The 18,776-nt window shown below is 52.0% G+C and overlaps 1 protein-coding gene across 2 annotated transcripts in view; it reads right to left on the bottom strand.

The window, feature by feature from the left end:
• Window positions 1-562: 562 nt before the first annotated feature.
• Window positions 563-18,776, bottom strand: part of Mfng (MFNG O-fucosylpeptide 3-beta-N-acetylglucosaminyltransferase) — a 24,069-nt gene continuing 5,855 nt past the window's right edge. The window contains exons 2-8 of one of the 2 annotated variants that reach the window (XM_029555109.1): window positions 18,220-18,268; window positions 17,791-17,893; window positions 16,657-16,810; window positions 13,850-13,935; window positions 12,219-12,384; window positions 10,151-10,236; window positions 563-849 (exon numbers count right to left, since the gene is read on the bottom strand). In XM_029555109.1, coding sequence (XP_029410969.1) covers window positions 825-849; window positions 10,151-10,236; window positions 12,219-12,384; window positions 13,850-13,935; window positions 16,657-16,810; window positions 17,791-17,893; window positions 18,220-18,268 — 669 coding nt within the window. In that variant the 3' untranslated portion in view covers window positions 563-824. Of the gene's footprint in view, window positions 850-8,660; window positions 9,449-10,150; window positions 10,237-12,218; window positions 12,385-13,849; window positions 13,936-16,656; window positions 16,811-17,790; window positions 17,894-18,219; window positions 18,269-18,776 lie in introns of those variants that run through there. The other variant, XM_008851302.3, reaches the window with a different exon arrangement.

The following is an 18,776-nucleotide window of genomic DNA, read 5'->3' as shown; positions in this document are numbered from 1 at the left end:
GTTTATGAAGTACTGGGGCTTGAACACAGGGCTTCTTGAATGTTAGACACTCTACCAACTGAGCTACATCCTTAGCCTAAAATTTGAAATTTTAATCATGTAAAATTTAAGAAGGTGGAAGTCTAGGGGCTGAGGATGCAGCTCAGTAGTAGAGTATTGTTTTGCTCTTGCACGGGCCTGGGCTTCACCTCCACACCAGATAAAAGGGAGGATGTTTAAATCCTTTGAATACAGAGCAGCTTTGGCTAATGGCTTCTGATAAAGCCACCTCAGCTCACAGAGGCTCTGGAGCTGCAGCCTAGCTGACTTGGCCAGGAGCCCAGAGCCAGCACACTAGGAGTCTGGCTGCCCTGAACCGTTCTCCTGGAGACAGGGTGGTGATCCAGAGACCCAACTCTTCCAGTTTTCTAGACCCAGGCTTCAGACAGATGAGACCCCAGGGAATCCCATCCCCAGCCTGGGTACCCCCCCATACCCCCAGCCGACACCAAGCAGAGTAGAGAGAAGCAGTTCTGTCGAGCTCTGACCCATTACGGATCCATGAACAAAATTGGTGGTGTTGCTGTTTTAAGCCATTAGGTCTGGGGGACCATTTGTTATGCAGTCATGAATACATGGAGTAATAAACATATTGCTTATGAATTAGAATTATTTCTATTCTGTTTGAATAACAGTGTCAGACTTCATAAATAGTTCTTGCCGAACATCCCATTTTGCTTCTTTGTTGATGTGATAAAATACTGACCAAAATCAACTTGGAGAGGAAAGAGTTTATATCAGCTTACAGGTCCACAGGTCCATCCAAGGGAAGCCAAGGCAGGAACTCAAGCAGGAGCCTGGAGGTAGGAACTGAAGCAGAGACCATGGAGGAATGCTGCTCACTGACTTGCTCCCCCTGACTTGCTCAGCTAGCTTTCTTTTATAACTTTTTCGTTTATTCATTTTTACTTTATGCGTATGAGTGTTTTGCCTGCATGTATGTAAGTGTATCACATGTGTGCAATGCCCAGGAAGGCCAGAAGAGGGTGTTGGGTTCCTTGGAACTGGAGTTAAGGATGGTTGTTAGCTGCTGTGTGGGTGCTGGGAACTGAACCCAGGTCTTCTGTAAGAACAGCAAGTGCTCTTAACCGCTGAGCCATCCCTCCAGCCCCCATCAGTGCTGCCTTTCTTGTACAGCTCAGGCCTCCCTTTCCACTCACAGTGGGCTGGGTCTTCCAATATCAACTAACAATTAAAATAATGCCCTATAGACATGGCCACAGGCTGATTTGATGGAGGAAATTCCTCAACTGAGATTCCCTCTTTTCAGGTGTCTCTAGTCTGTGTTACGTTGACAAAAACCAGCCAGCACAGAAACCAATTGGGAAAGTGAATGGTTTGCACTCTCCTGTGTCTAAATTCCCCAAAGGGACAGTTATTTTCACTCACTGCTGGGTGAAGCTGGGGTTCAGGGGCTGGAGATGAGGGGGACCCATTTCCAATAACCCTGTCAGGGCTCCTATGGTCTGGAAATAAGCCCAGAACATGGAGGGTTAGGCAAGGGAACTGCACATCACAGAGAAAGGATTTCAAAAAACTAAGAATGATATGGTAGAGCAAGAGAAACTGAGCAGGACCCTGGAGTGCCTGGAGGCTTGTTGGGTTTTGTTTTCTACTATGTGCATATGTGTTTGTGTGTGTGTGTGTGTGTGTGTGTGTGCACATGTGGAGACAAGAGGTTGACATCAGGTATCTTCCTCAATTGATCTCCATATTACCTTTTGAAACAGGGTCTCTCACTGAACCTGGAGCTCAGTGGTTAGCTAGGTGGGTGGCTAGCAAGCCCCAGGGATCCTCCTGTCTCTGTCTCCCATGCTGGGATTATAGGTAATGCTGCTGTGCCAAGGTTCTCCCATCCCTCACCCCATGGTTCTGAGGTATCACACTCAGGCCCTCATGCTTGTGTAATAAGCACCTTACTCACTACTTAGCCATCTCCCCAGCACTGGCTACAGCTATATTACTGGAGCTTAGGGGAACCTAAAATAAGCCCACAGTGTGCCTTCCCCAAAGCTCCTGCACTGTCCCTTCTGGCTCATTCCCTCCTCCAACTCCTCCCTCTTCAACAGCCTTCTTGGTGGCTCAGTTTTGTTACCTGTCCCTTCAGTCAGGGTAGTACCATGTAACAAACAACCCTGGATCAGGAGCTCAGCTCAGCACAGCTTCTTTCTGGTACTCACAACAATTCAGAGCCACCCCATTGGTGTTTGGTGGACAGTCCTCCTCTGAGGACTCTGGGATGGAGCCCCACCTATCTCCAGGATCCACCCCTCTAATCTCTCCCCTCCATCCCATGGGCATGAGGATAGGATGTGTTTGGCATATGCTGCATACACTACAAGGGAAAAGTGCACCTAGCTAGGAAATAAGAAGAAACAGCCACATCTGCCTTGCTCCTGAGGTGAGACTCACCCTATTCACAGTGCCTGGAGTGTGTGGACCTTCAGAAAATGTGGAGTCCACAGGGTAATGCAATGGGCTCCAGGTGGGTACTGGGCACTGGATTGAGAGGGCATTTTCCTCTTATGTGCTCTGTGGGGGATGTGGAGGGATGTCACTATCCCAAGATCTCAGATTAGAAAACTGAGACTTGGCACTAAGCAGCATGTGAAAGGCCAGATGGAGCCCACAGGGCCCATAGGACCGGTCCTGGAGCTCCTGCTGCAGATCCCTGTGCCCTCCCCTCCCCAGGCTGCCTTTCCTACTCACACTTGCTGACTCAGCCTGGTGATCATCATCAAGGCTGCCCTCCTTTCTAGCAATCAATGAACCAAGCTGTGGGTTCCTCCAGACAGCATCTAAAGCCTCCTCCCTCCATGGCCCTTGGCTATCAGCCCTGCCCTTGAACGCAGTAAGCACTCAAACCATGTTTGGGCATTAATCTGCTCACACAAGCTTAGGCTTCACACTGCACTGTTTGCACAGTATGGGGGTGCATATGAGTTATAAAAGAAACCAAGGGGTTTCATACAGCGCCCCTTTATGTAAAGTTGGAGCTGTCCCTGTAGAGGGACTGGAGGCCTTCTTGAAAGTCATTCCTAAAACAGATATGATGATGGCGTCCTGCAGGGATCATGACTACTGGTGTCACCTGGCCCTATCAGGTTGGATTATGAACACTTGTCACAAATGCACAGGGTGAGCTCACTCCAGATCCACCCAGTCCCAGGAAGGTGAGGATGGAGGGAAGCCCTGGACTCTGTCCGTGGTGCTGAACCCAGCCCTCCCTCTCCTACCTTGTTCTCCAGGTCAGCATCTAAGACCCTTTTAGAGGCTTAGCTCTTGAGAGTCCACTGTAAGCCCTGGACTCTTTTTTCTATTTGAGACAGAGTCTCATGTAGCCTGGACTGCCTTGAACTCACTATGTAGCCAAGAATGACCTTGAACTTCTTCCTTCCTCTACCTCCAAAGTGCTGGGATTACAGGCGTGTGCCACCATGCCTGGGGATAGAACCCAGGGCCTTGTACATCCAGGGCAAGCACTCTATCAACTGAGCCACATCCCCAGCTGCTGGATTCTGTTTTCACCAAGCACCTTCAATGGATATCGGCCTGGGCTTGAACACTCACCTCAGCATTCACTTGGTTTTCCTGGAGTCTGCTATGTGCCTGGAACTGTGCCACATTGTGAGACACAGAGCTGCATGGATCAGAGTCTCTGCTGAGGGATACTGAGAGTCACTCAGCATGTGGAGGGCAGATGGGGGGGAGCACCCACCCTTTCTGTTACAATGCTAGGCTTCTCCTGGATGAAATTAACAGGTGAGACCAGGAGTGATCGTGCCTGGCTGATGCTTGCCGCTTCCCGGGAGCCTCCCCACCCCTGTCTGAGTGATGCACCCTGCTCCTTCAGAGCTCTCCTTGGCTCAAGACCTAGTCCAACACCACCTCCCATATCAGGTGTCTGGGTTCCTGCTAGCTACCCCTTCCCCACTCCACCACACCTGCATGTTATCACTGAATATGTGCTATGCTATGTTCTCAGCATATGTCATCCCCTCTGGGATCTGAGCAGGATTTACACCTGGTTCCCCTGAGCAGCATCTAATGCAGATTCCATCCGCCGCCACCACCCCTAGGAAGGAGCAGTAAAAATGTGTTGGTGGATGAGTGGAGAGGGGAGAACAGAATAGGGACAGGCTGTGCCCAGGGAAAGTGACACTGAGTTATAAACCAGCTGGGTTCAGTGTTGAGCACCAAAAGAAATCAGGGTGAGCCTCAGGGAGACCAGGCAACGGTCCAAATGCAAAGCAGTAGGCCAGTCCCAGTGAGCCTGCCTCTCTGGCACTGGATGCCAGGACAGCTGTGCCCTGCAAAACAGATGTTCTCTGGGCCTGAATGTGGGGCAAGGAGGAGGGAGCTGGGCAGGGAGGAAGGGGAGGGCATGGAAGGCCTTCAGCAGCCAAATGGAATGTCTATAGATGCTCTGTTTTTATTTAATGTTCCTTTTATTGTGGAAAGTTTCAAATGCACATACAAGGGGATGATGTCATAATGAGTTCCCACATGCTGATCCCCAGCCCTGCCCTCACTTTTCCTGCCTTATTTCACGCCTCCCCTCAGGCCTCTTTGTAACAAAAATTCCAGACATATTCCACCCATAAACATTTCAGAATGTATCCCTCACATATTAGAACATTTCTCAAAATAACTTCAATATCCTTGTCTCTTAGAGACATTAATATCGTTTAATGCACAGTCCCTGCTCGAATTTTCTCATTTTCCTCAAAAGCGTCTTTTTAGGGCCCATTGATTTGAGTTAAGATCAAAACTAGGTTGGTAGGCTGAGTTTCTTTTAATCTCTTCCCCCCTCCTTTGTGGATAGTTTTCCTTGTTGAAGACACCAGATCCTCAGTCCTATAGAGTTGTCCCAGTGGAGGACTTGGTGGATTGAGCCTTATGACATCATTGAGCCCGCTACATGTCCCCAGTTCTTGTAAAATGGCCCTTAGACCTGAGGGCTGATCTGATAGAGGACCAGCTGCTGTGGTGAGCAACTTATGGGCAGTGCTGGGCCTCATGTCTGATCACACCTGCAGCACATTTGAGGGTGCCAAGAATGACTGGTGGCTTCTAGCATGGCCAAGCTGGTCCATTATAAAGTCCTCACCCCATCACATGTTGTATTGGTGTGGGCCCCTTTCTTAGGATCTCATACTGTGGCCATCAGAGCTGAGGGATGTGAGAAACCCATTTGCCTTTTTCTCCATCCAACCCTCAGATATTCTTAAGCATCTGCCATGGCCGTGAGCTGCAGGGAATAGGGCTGACAGGCCCCCTGGGATGCTAGGGCCACCTCAGGTGAGGGAACATCAAACCAACACTGAAGTAAGCCAATACCAGCAGGAGGCATTGGCTCAGCTACTGAAGTGCTCGCCTTGCAAGAACAAGCACCTGAGTTCAATCCCCAGCACTCATAACAAAGCTGGGAGAGGGTGTAGTGACACGCCTTTAATCCCAGCACCTGGGAGGCAGAGCAGGTGGACTTCTGAGTTTGAGGCCAGCCTAGTCTACATAGCAAGTTCCAGACCAGCCAGAGCTATTTCAAAAAAAAAAAAAAAAAAAAAAAAAAAAAAAAAAAAAAAGCTGAGCCTACCCCCAGCATCCATATCAGAAAGCTGGGAATAGCACCCACCCCTGTAATCCCAGCACTGGGGAAGCAGAGGCAGATGATCCCTGGGGCTTGATGGCCAGTCAGCCCAGCCAAATTAGGATGCAAAAGATAAATAATACCTAGCTAGTTTTAAAAAAAAAAAATCAAAAGGAGCCAGGCGTGGTGGCACATGCCTTTAATCCCAGCACTTGGGAGACAGAGGCAGGCAGATCTCTGTGAGATGGAGCCCAGCCTGCCTCTGACCCTCACACACGCACACATACATGCACGTGCACACACATACATGCACACACACATGCACCTACATAACCACAAACACATACACATATATGTACCTGCATGCATACACACACATGTAGTTGCATACACACAAACACACATATACCTACATACACACAAACACACACACCTACATACATACAAATACATGTATCTTCATATGCACAAACACACATGCATATACATGCATACATACAAACACACGTGTGCCTGCATACAAATACACATGTACCTGCATACACACAAGAGCCTGCATATACACAAACACACACACATACAAAGAGACATGGTAAGCTTGAGAAGTGCAGTCACCACAGGACAAGGGATCCACAGCAAATGGATGCTGCTGTATGGGGACCAATGAAGGCCTCTCTACAAGGGGAGAGAGGGGCCGATGGGACAGGGAGGGATGCACAGAGGAGCCCTGAGTGAGACAGTACACAAGGTCAAGGGTTTTCAGAGCTGCAGATCTGCTATGATGGGAACCTGGGCCAGCAGACTGAAGGAGGCTAGTTCAGTCCTCTGCCACCCCTTGCTACTGAGAGTGAGGGTTCAAGGAGGGCTAGAGAGGCATCTACTGAGCATCTGTGCTGCGTAGGAGCAGAGCCTGAGGGGGTGTCATTGTGCCTACTTCACCTAGGGGTGGCAGTTAATGAGCCATGAGGCCACCTTTCCAAGGCCCCAGGGAGAGCAGGAGAGTGGGGCCCAGGCCTGCAGAGCCTCACTCCCATCCTCCCAAATCACCCCACAGTAAAGCAACTTCCACAGGCCAGGTTGCCTCAAACCTAGGATCTGACACCAAAAAACCCTTCTCCACCCCATACCTCAGTTTCCTAATCTATAAATGGGAACAGTCTCTGCTTCAAACAGGTGAACTTGAAATGCCCTGGTTTATGTCAAGTGCTTAGAACAGCCTGAGGAGCGGGGGCCTGGAGATGTGGCTCAGTTGCTAGAGTGCTTGCCTAGCACGCACGAAGTCCTGGGTTTGACCCCCAACTTCCTGGGTCAACATGTCAGGTACAGACATGCTAGGAGCATTCTGGGCCTTCAAGGGTGAGGGGTGTGTTCCAAGGAGCCCCAAACCCTTGGCAACCTGAGTTGGGGCCCTTCCAGCCACAGGGCCTCCCTAGTCATAGGCCTCTCTCCTCCTCCATAAACTGGACATGGGGGTACATACCTATAACCCTAGCACTAACAGGAAGATCAGAATTTCAAGGCCAGCCTCAGCTACATAATGGGTTCAAGACAATCCTGGGCTACTTGAGACCCTGTCTAAAGAAAAGAGACGAGAGCCCAGCAGGCAGTATCTCATGCTGGCCTCTGATCAGCTTTGAGCCACTGGTGGCCTCTGTGTCCTCAAGAAGGCAACACTGAGGCACTCAGTCACCAGCCTCCCAGGTTCCTCATCCATTGCATCCATCCTGCACTGGGCTGAATCAAGGAAGGTGTAGTGTGGCTGGGGACTAAGCCCCTTTGGGTCCTTGCTGGCTCCTGGCTGGCTGGAGAAACTCAGGCCCCATCTAATACCTGCCCCAGGCCACGGCATCCCCTCCATTCCCCTTATCATGGTCCAATAGTCAGCCACCACTATAGCCCTGAATTCATTTCAGCTCTGAGCACCCTAGGGTGGGGAGGCTGGGCTCAACAGGCCAAGTCACAGATACAGAGACTGCAGGTCAGGCAAGGCCATGACAGGGTGCCCTACCCTAACCCACTCCTGGCCTTTGCCCCTGGGCTCAGATGGATCCCTCAGCAGCTTGGGGTCAGGCAACTTGCAAACTGCGAACATAGAGCACAGAGGGTTAAGCCACACTCCCTGCTCACGTAGACCCTGCTGCCTCAGATCCTTTCCCTACTGAGCAATCCTGACAATGGAGGCAGCAGATGGTAGGAGTCCTCCTCCCTCCACCCGACCCTCAGGATCTGAGAATAACCCGAAAACCTGTTGCAGCTTCTAAAAGCAGCAGCCAACCAGCAGCCTGCCGCATGAGAGGGACAGTGGCTATGGACAGTGCCAGCTCTACTCTCCAGTCAGCTCTGGGCTGCAGGGCTGGGGGCTGCCCTGGCTCCAACAGCCTCCTACTCACGTTAAGTCAGCCAGGGTGGCAGCAGCTTCTGAAGGGATCATGCCATCCGGGCTCTGTATATAGTAAGGTTGCTCAAGAACTGAGACCCAGGTACCTGGTGGCATCCAACATGCCACATAGACATCCTGGAAGCATTCTGAGCCTTTAAGGGTGAAGGGCAGGTTCCAAGGAGTCCTGGACCCTGGTAGCCTGGTTCAGGCCCTCTCTAGCCTCCCCTATTCTAGAACCCCACCATAGCCCTGACTCCACATCACTAGGCTCTGTACAGGTCCCCTACCATCACCCACCTGTGTGCCTCTTTGCCTGAAAGTCTCCACCATTCCAGCCTCCCCTTTCTCTGACTCATAGAATCATCAGTCCATGCCTGAGGGCAGGGAAAGGAAGACAGACTTCCAGCACTGTAGCACCTCAGAGCACACACACACGTGTGCATGTCACAAATACCCCCCCTTCACACACGTCACCTGATTCCCAAGACACATGCCCAGCTCCCAGTCCTTGCTCACCAAACCCTTCCTCTCCCCATGTCAGGCTCTGAGCCATGCACTGTATCACACCACCACAAGTAGCCATCCCCACTGATGGGAGACCCTGCTCCAGTGAGGAACAGTGGCTGCCTGTAGCACAAATCTAAACCGAGAGAGACTTAAATAGAGGTTTAATTTCTTACGGGCCAGACGCTAAAAGGGACAGCTGTAGATGATTGTCTTAACCTTTCCTTCACAGTGGCAAGTGGCTTCCCCAGATCCAGCCATCACACCCACATTCACAGCAGGAAGACAAGGTCTGGGCTATGAAATCCACCCCAAAAGCTTCTCCATTGGCTTTGCTTAGTTCCCACTAGACAGAGCTGGGTCCTTCAGTAGCTCCTCACAGCAAAGGAGGCTGGGAAAAGGAACCAAAGGTTCATTCTCTGTATCTGAGCACGCTGAGGCTTCAAAGTCTAGGTCTGTCAGCCAGGCATGGAAAGCCAGGAGCAGCTGAGACCAGTTAGCATAACAGCGGGTCACAGGAGGCTAAGGATTTTCCCGGTTTTGCCCTGATGTCTCCAGCTCCCAGGGAATGTCTGAGGCCAGAGCTAAGGAGCCAGACCCTATTCAGGAAGTATGTCACTCTCTAGAGGGTGAGAACCCTGAGACCCTGCCTAGCTCAAGTGTCCCCATAGCTTCTGTGGCTGTGACCAGGTCCCCGGGCCTGAGACATCTTCAGACCAGCCACTGTAAAGATCCTGGCCTTTCCACCACCCAGAGACCCAGCCAGGGGTTCATTTGCCAGTGGGCACTTGGCCTGGAACCCCTGGGGCTACCCAGGAGATGGGGGGACTGGAAGAAGCCTCGATCAGCCTCTGCAGTAGTTCAGAGCTCACTGTGCCACCAGCGGTGGGCACCAGGGTGTGTCTGGGTAGAGGAGACAGTGGAGGGAGCGAAACCTGCAGAGAGACCAGCAAAGGGAGATGGTCACCCAGTCCTCCCTGGCCACGGGCTCCTGGAGGACACGGCTCCACTGGAGCCGGCATTGTGAACTCTGTCACGTGGGGCGATCCTGTGCCGGCCAGGACGGTGGCTAGCATTCCCTAGCCTCTTCCCAGGAGAAGGAGCAGGATGCCAAAATGGAGTTTTCAGAAATGTCTCTAGTCAATAGCAGAATCACCCCTGATCTGAGAACCTCTCCTCTGAGATACCTTGAAAGGCAGAAAAGGCACCTAGAGCCCACAGCTAGGTTCTAAAATCTTCAGGCATCCAGGAAATTTAGCATCAACTACCAGTGTAGCTTTAGCTTGCACACCTCCACTGACGGACAGCTCATTCCATTAAAAGGCAGCTCCTTTCCTCTTGCAAATTTGAATTTAGGGCCTTGTTTCTCACAGCTCTGGCCCCAGGACTCTTGGAAGAGCCATGAGTCCTGGGTTCCAGTACAACAGAGGACTGAAGCCCAGAGAGGGCAAGACACTTGTCCAAGGTCACACAACAAGCCAGTAGGAACCCATGAACTGAAATTTACTCTCTCCACCCTCAGCTGTTTGGTCAGTCACCAGGGCCTATGGTACGCTGTTCTCCCTTAAAGCTCCCCCCTGTCTGGGTGCCTGAGCTCAGCCCCCATCCCCATCCTGAAGTTTCAACACCACACCCACCTGGAGGGATCCTCTTCAAGGGAGAAGGGGCCTTGAAGCTTGATGATGTTCAGTTTCCCCTCAAAGACACCATAGCTGAGGGTGACCTAGGCGGGAAGTAAGGAAATGTATTAGAGGCTGTTGGACTGGGGCTGTCCACAAGGGGGCAGAATTTTAGTACTAGCAGAGATTTTGAGAGGCCTGAGGTGTCATCAACCTTCCATTAGCCGCAGGTGGCGGGAGGGGGGCGTTCACAAGAAGGCTGCCCCCCGCAAAGGTGCTCTGCAGCCTGTAGGGCTCATTCCTGCTCCATTTGCCCCCAACAGCTCTGTTTCCCTAGGAGGCTGGAGACACCCTTCTCCTTCCGGGCTCTTAAGGGCTTTTTCATCAACTCAGTGCCAGGGCCACCCAGAAGGTTTCCGACATTCTCTATGGCCCTTGGTCAGTCCACTCCACTCAGAGCCTGGGCTACACCACGCCCAGACTACATGAGATGGTGACTTCAGCCAAGAGGCAGACACATACAGTGGCTAGACTTGGGGCTTGGGGGCCACCAGGGTTTAAAAATCCCCCCTGACTACATTAGCTGTGTGCCACAGTTAGCCTAGCTTTCTGAACTTCCATTTTCACATCGTAGAAAGGGGATGATGTTTGTGATGGGCCTTCAGAGATTTTATTTGTTTTTCAGACAGGGGTTGGAACTTCTGATCCTCCTGCCTCCACCTTTACATGCTGGCATTACAGACGTACCACCACACCCAGTTTCTGCAGTGCTGAGGATTGAATCCAGGGTTTTATGTATGCTAGACAAGCGCTCTACCCACTGAGCAACATCCAAGCCCTGTAGTTGACCCTCTATATCCACAGCTTCCACATCTGCAGATCCAACCACCCATGAGTCAAAAATACCCCAACAACAAACCGCATCTGTGCTGTACACAGATTTTTTTTTCTCTTCTCATTTAATCCCTAAACAATATAGTGTGAAATTTTACTGAGTATTTCTAAACTATTAGGCATCATAAATAACTTAGAGCAGATTTAATGAATGTGGGAGGGAGTGTGTGGGCTACACCAAATCCCACAGTTTTACACAGGGACTGGAGCAGCCGAGGGTTTGGGTTTCCCCGGGGTCCTGGAAGTGCTTGCTGTGGATACCAAGATGCACCTGTGTTAATACCACTCCACTACTGGCAGAAGCAGGGCAATGAGGGTAAGGCCCGGGATGCTGCCAGGTGTGTGGGCGGTCAAGAAGTGCTGACCATTAGGTGCCTGCTTCTGGCTGCCCCAAACTTGTCTCCCTTTCCTGGTTTCCAGCACTATGGTCCTAATGGGTGAACCCCACACCCTGGTTCTAAGCCAGGCCATCAGCTGGGCTTTGGGGGTTGGAGAACTGTCTCCCCACGGTGGCTGGAGACCTTGGGCTGGCAGCCTGTCATTCCAAGGACTGAGCCACCTGTGAGGGGAGAGGAGACTCAGCCCCTTCTTAACACCAGGCTCTGGCTTCTCCGTTCAGTGCTGACATGGTCTCTCCTTGTTAACCAATTCCAGGTGAGTTTTGATCACTTACATCCCAAAGGTTCTGACTCTGCAGGGCAGAAAATCCCAGGTATCCCGGGATCTGTGGGGCTGGCAGGCAGGTCTACAAAGCCAACCTTGTTTGTCCCAGGAGCAGAGTATGAGCTGCCTGGTGGGTTAGGGACCTATTCATCCAGAACAGAAGCAGGAAGGTTCTTGTGAAGGAAGAGCCTCACAGGATGGGAGTGTTGTGAAAGGGCCACACAGCCTCTCACCAGGTTCCTTCACTTGGGGATGTGGAGGTGAAGGATTCAAAGTGGAGAGAAGGGTGGGACAGGAGCTGGGGAGCAGGGATAGGCCCTCAGGGCACCTTCTATTCCTGGGTGGTCCTCCCAGATCAGAGGGTTAGTTGGGGGAGGCCTGAGCCACTGTCTTCTAATCTGGGTCTCAGTTTTCTCATCAACATGGGACAGCCAGGCCTCATAATCTCTAATTCCATGCTAATTTCAAATATCCCATGTTCCTCTGGGGGAATCCTTCCTCCCCACCCTCTGCCCTGTGACTGGCTTACCTGCTCCAGGAGCTGAGCAGCCTCCAACAGCTGCAGGGTCTCCAGGTGTGAATGGAAGAGAGGGCTGGGTTGCAGGCGGCCCCCTAGCTTGCACTCGATGATGTAGCCCACCGTGCAGTCATCGGGGAGCCGGATGAGAGCTGACGTGTCCACAAAGTGGGAGCCGCTGTGGGACAGAGCTAGTCAGTGGCCACTGACTCAGGCCCTACATACCTGTGCCCTCTCCCACCTCACTGGGCCAGCAGACTGCACTAGGACATCAGGCCAGTCAAGAACCTGGAGGACCTCAGTCTCCTCCTCTGGAAAATGGGCTCACAATGGCCCTGCTTCCCCAAGATCCTGGAAGAATTTGGTGGAAAAATGGTGAGGAGCCCTTCATTCATTCAGTTCTCTCCTGCATTCAATGTTCATGGATTCACCACTGGGCTTGACAACCTCCTGCCCTCATGTACCATGCTAGGGCTGAGGACCCAGGCATGAGAAATAAGAGCTCCCTGCCTTCCAAGGACTAGGACTGGGGCCAAGTCAGAGGGAAGTCCCTGGTGTGCAAGGCCTGGAGAAACAAGGTGAGCTTTCCAGAGGCTTACAGTGGTATCAGCCAGTGTGCCAGGGAAAAATATCACTGACTGCACAGGGCCAACAATGCCCCTTCCTGGGACACCTGGCCAGAAATCCAGGCTGTGTCCCCCAGCTGCCTCTTTTGGGTGAGAATGGGTACCACAGAAGTGGCCAGAGCCCCCATGGGGCACCCTGGTCATGGGGATTGAACCCTGGTCACAGGGACATGCCTGCTGTGGACTTGCCTGAGGGACAGCAAAGCATGCCTACTGTCACTCTGACATGAATCCCTTGGGGAACTCTTCTCTCCTTGGGCAAGAGGGGGTAGACTGGGTCAGTGGCCAAGCATGTAGGACATGGAACCAAACTGGGCAGCTGTGTGACCTTGAACTTGGGTGACCTTAGGCTTGCTTGACCTCTCAGTTTCCACAGCTAGAGAGCTGTGAAATGATGTGAGATGTGAGGCCATCTTTCCTCTCAGCGGTTGGCGCCCTCTAGGTGAAGCACAGCCTTACTCAGGGTTGGTGATCCATGTAAGTTCAAGACCACTGACGCCAGCCCAGGAAGACCTCAAGAGGCCAGGCTCAGCCATTTGTGGAATGGCTGTGTCGCCTGCTGTCACTGCACTCCCCGCCCCCGCCCCCCGGGATCCCTTCCCTGTGGGGTTTCAGGCCAACTGTGTCTCCAAACAGGCCCTTCTCCTTCCTCTGATAGCACCTACGCTTGACATTCAAGGAAAAGGCTACAAAGAGCCTAGCGTTTTGCCTGGCTCCCAGCAGGTGCCAGCCTGGACATCTTCCCGTTAAACCCTTACAAGCCATTAGCTATTGTATTTTCAGTTCTATTTACACATGGAGAAACTGAGGCTCCCGGAGATCTATCTGTGTGAGGCAGAGTGCACTGGACCATGCACCCCAGAGGGCTGGTAGCAGTGACTTGCTCACCACAGATCCGGCTACCCTAACATGAGTGAATAGGAGGCAGTTTCCCCTGCCACCCTCTCACTCCTCCTGTCCCCTGTACACCACAGCCCCTCTGATATCCGGCCATCCCTGGGCCTCATCTCTGCTTACCTGGCCCATGGAACCATCTTCAAAGCCAGTTTGCGGTTGATGCAGAAGCCAGCGCCCCCTGTGGCAAACCAGAATCGTACCAGCCTCTGGAGAGAGGAGAGCCAAGGTATGGAGTGAGCCTGGAGGGTTGAGGGGGGCACAGCCAGACTACTAGGCTTTACCCCCAATCAGCATGTCCCCAAAGCTCTTTACAGCACATCTCATGGAGGCTTAAGTCTGGCCTTAGTGTGCCCACTTTGCAGATCAGGAGCCAGGGCCCAAAGTCACGTTGCTAACTAGGAATGGGGAGGAGACATGTGCTATTTTATCCTCTTTCTTTGAGAGGAGGAACCCAGCATCTGCTCCCCTGGGCCCTTTGATCCAAATATTAGCTCAAGAATAGGCACATGACTTAGGCCAGTCAGTCAGAGCCCTTCTCAGAGTGCTACAGGTGTACCATGAGGAAGGGGTGCTACACACAGGGTCACCAAACTGAGGAGCAATATCCACCTACACCAGGCCTCCTGCCCTGGCTTCGCCAACTCCCAATTCCTGAGACCAAGAAAGGTTTTTCCATAGATAAAGGACAGGGCCACCTGTAGGATCCCTTCTAGAGCAAAGTCACTCTCTGACCCCTCCAGCACCTTCTCTCGACCCAGGCTTCTTCTCTGCTCCTCTTTGAGGATCCTGAATTCACCCATGGGTTCTCCAAAACTTTTGGAGAACTCTCCCCTCTGCTGTTCCATCTCTTGGTCTAGATCTCTCCATCGGCTACCTTCCTCCAAGTCCACAGTTGATGTTTAATTAATGCATCTTGTATTAGGCTGAGTTATCACCCGTGATGCCACTATGAAAAGAGCTCTGGAGGGCAATGAGGAAGGCTGAGTCTGAGGTCCCTGGCCCTAACGGCCTTTCTAGTTTACTTCCACAACTGTTGTCCTTTAGAGAAAGCTCAGTGCTCTACAAAACAGAACAAATGGCTCATGAGGATCCAGCATGCAGGAGGTGCCCAATAAATACTTGGGTTATTTCTGGGTTTTTTGTTTTAATTACCACTGACAGGTGATTACAGTTATAGCAGCAGCAGCTCTGTCAACACCTTGTCCTGACTGCTCTCTGTGCCCTGTGCTAAGGGCTGTGCCCCAACATGGTAACTAAGACACAAATAAGTGACGTCACTCAGGGCCCAGAACAGAAACCTGCCCCTGGCCAGAGCTGTTGCTCCCTTTGCTGAACCACCGTTAGGAACTCCAGGCTCTGCATAAGCCTTGGTGCTCTGCAATTCTAGAACATTCCCAAGCAAAGTTGAGGATCCCACTTTGGAAGTATATGCCAATAAGACCATTGTACACACTGTTAGGGACCGGGTCTAGGTATGCCCACTTGGGCACTGAACTGCCCTGGGAACACATAGCTGGGAAAAGCCCGGTGTTGTTCACCCAGCAGCCAGTTCAAGGACTCTGACAGATGCCACCGCCTGATTCTCCTTTGACCACAGCCACCCTGTGAATAAGAGCTGCTGTCACCTGTTCCACAGTTGAGGAAACTGAGGCACAAAAAGGTTAGGTAACTTCAATCAGGGTCACCAGGCCAGGAGTGGCAGTGCTGGCGTGTGAACCCAGGGAAGCGGGCTCCAGCCTAGCGTTCTCAAGCTGGGTGGGCAGCTGGGGTGGAAGCCCCAGAGGAGCTTGGGGCCATCCCTCTGCTCACCTGGGGTCACCCACATGCACAGGCCCCAGGGCCCAGGAGGATTTAATTAGGGCTCAGCTGCTGATGAGCTGCTGATAATTAAGGCTCTAGATTCCCCAGAGCAGCAGATGGTGACCTGGGCAGGGAGGGGGAGCCCCAAGTGGCCATTCCAAGCCAGCCTCCCCAGAGGGGTGCTCCCTGCCTTCCCTCCACCCAGGGGCTAAGAGAGCCTAAGGGGCTTGGGCCACCTGAGCACCAGAAACCAGGTAGCACTGGGGGCATCAGAAGAGCCATGCAATTTGGGGACCATACTAAATTGTCATTACTTATCTGAAGTCCGATTGAATTAGGTGTCTCCTGAGTTTTGTTTTCTAACCTAGCAATCCTATGACTGTCAGTGGGGTCTGCAGCAAAGCTAGCTCTGGGGGCCCTTGCTTCAAAGATCCATGCTTCAATGACTGGGTAGTGGGAAGGTTTAGGGGAAGGCCATGAGAATGTTCTACAGCTCTAAAAATACCACATGATTTCTCACCTGATCTACAGTATTTTTTAGTTTTAAGACAGTCTCCTCTATAACCCAGGCAAGTCTGGGAACTCACTGTGTAACCCAGGCTGGCCTTGAACTGGTGGCAAGTGCCTCAGGCTCCCCATTGGTAGATTACAGGTATGCAGCACGATGCCCAGATGTTACAGTGCTGAGGAGCCAACACAGGGCTTCATGAATGCTAGGCGAGCACTCTACCAGCCGGGCTTCATCCCCAGCCTGCTACTGTGTGTTTTCTTTTTCTTCTTTTTTTCTTTTCTTTTTTTCTTTTTTTGGAAGGCAAGCGCTCTACCACTGAGCTAAATCCCCAACCCTGGTACTGTGTATTTTAACAGTCTGCACAACTCTGTGGAGACACCAGGTAGCTGGGAGCCTGGTCATGAAGCCAGGAAAGCCTGGCGACCAGGGTACTTTACTGTGTGGCTAAGCCAAGCCACTGCCCCTGAGTGACCTAGGCCTTACTATGCAATAGTCTCTGGGCCACCAGCCCAAACCCACAGACATCCCAACCAGATTCTTTATTGTCCCGCCTCTGGGGCAGGCCCCGCCCCTGGGAGTAGCAGGCAGTTGGTGATAGAGGAAGAGTGGGACAGACCGTGCGGTTCTGTGACTGTGGCTCAGAGGCGTGGATGGGCCGGTTCAGGCTAGGCTTGCCCACATAGATGTCACGGGTCTGTGGGAAGTCTCTTAGCAGCTGCAGCAGTGCCCTGGGGTTCACATAGTTGTCGTCATCCACGTGACAGAACCACCTGTGAGGATGGGGTGAGAGTGAGCTTGTAGTGTTCCTGGGCCCCCACAGTCAACAGCTGTAGGTTGAACAAAGACTTTGACGCTAAGACACTGGCCAAGGCCACCAGAGCCAGTGACAAAATTTGACCACAGGTGGTTTACCTCCCTGCCTACTGCGTGAGAAGGGGTAAGTCAGACTCCAGGAGGCCGCAGGATCCCTTAACTGGGTCCAGGACACTTACTTTGGGGGAGAAGGGTGTGCTGGGGTATACATGTCTATATATGTGTATGCAGGTACACATGTGCACATTTGTGCAAAGGCCAGAGGCCAGCCTTAGGTATAGTTCCCCCTCAGGCACCATCCACATTGTTTTTTAAGATAAGATCTCTCACTGGGACCTGGGACTCTCCACTTAGGACAGGCTAACTAGCCAGTAAGCCCCTGGAATCTGCTTGTCTTTACCTCTCAGTGATGGAATTACAGGCATATGCCTCCAGGTATATGGGTGTTAGGGATCAAACTCAGGTCCTCATGCATAGTTTAGGGCTTTGCCAACTTAGCCATCTCCCCCAACTCACTTTTTTGACAAAACTCAAGAGGTGGCCTGAAGGCCAGCAAGATGGATCAGCAGGTAAAGGAGCCTGCCACCAAGCCTAAACAACACATATACAAAAATGTAACTTTGAAAAAGTTTAAATAAAAGAGGTAGCTTGAGGGGCTAGAGAGGTGGTTCAGTGGTTAAGAGCACTGACTGCTCTTGCAGAGGACTCAAGTTCAATTCCCAGCACCCACATGGTGGCTACGAACCATCCTTAACTCCAGTTCCAGGGGAATCCAAAGCCCTCTTCTGACCTCCGCGGCATTGCACGACACAGGTGCGCTCACATACATGCAGGCAATACACTTATACACATAAAATAAAAATAATAAAATATTTTTTAAAAAAGGCATAGCTTGAGGCAAAGGTCACTTCTGCCCCAGTGGTTTGGCAACACCCACCTGAGCCCACTGGCCAAGAAGGCGTCGAACTCTGCAGCCATCTTGCAGGACAGAGCCAGGTGGCTGTGCTCCACAGAACAGTTGGTTACTACAAGGTGGGACCCTGGAGATATGTGGAGCAGTGAGGGGGCCTGCCCAGCTCCTCCTCACAGCCCTGACCCCAGGGAACACAAGGCAAGGCTGGGCCTCAGACAGCCTGGAAGGACTAACCCACCTCATTTACTATGGGGAAACTGGGGCAGCGGGCTGAGCTGGGTCCCAGATCCAGGGCCTTGTCCAGCCGCCCTCACATAACTGCTCCCCTCCTAAGCATCGGGGAATCCCTGATGCCAAAGGTAGGGAGTCCTAGTCCTGGGGACCCCCAAGCCACATCACAACCACCCAGATTTCCCTGGCAACATCAGGGGACCACCCCAGTCAGGCAGTTACCCAGTCTCTCCTGGAGGCTTTTGTCTGGGCTGTCAGTGAAGATGAACGTCTAGGGAAGAGAAGACAGTATCAGGATGGGTCAATCAATAGAGATCCCCCCAATTCCCAGCTCACCACGGCCACACCCCAGATGAGCCCCACTCAGGTGGATGTGCACACCGCAGACTTCTGTCTTTAAGTGACAAGCACACAGCACACATCCCAGCTTTCAAGGACACACAGCTTCAGGGTGAACACACCCAACTACACACCCTCGGCAAACTCTCATCTCTTCTGCACGTCACTGTCATACTTAGCCACTGCTGCAACCCTCACCCTAAATATACACAGGAGACAGACTGTGAAAGGGCAACCCCCATCCACACCCTGGGACACCACACCACTTAAGGGAGAGTCACATGGTCCAGCCACAAACCCCCATACAAGGCTCCTAACTTCATCAGAAATCTCATATCCTGGCACAATCCTGCCCTCCCGGATTGTACATGTAGCCCACCAGGAGGGTTAACCCATACCTACTCTCCAGTGGCCTTCCTCTTCTTTTTCTTCTTCTTTTT

This window comes from Nannospalax galili, unplaced genomic scaffold, assembly GCF_000622305.1.
Source record: "Nannospalax galili isolate Female #2095 unplaced genomic scaffold, S.galili_v1.0 scaffold445, whole genome shotgun sequence".
NCBI lineage: Eukaryota > Metazoa > Chordata > Mammalia > Rodentia > Spalacidae > Nannospalax > Nannospalax galili.
Note: the sequence above shows the minus strand (reverse complement) of the source record. Positions and strands in the feature narration are given on the sequence as shown.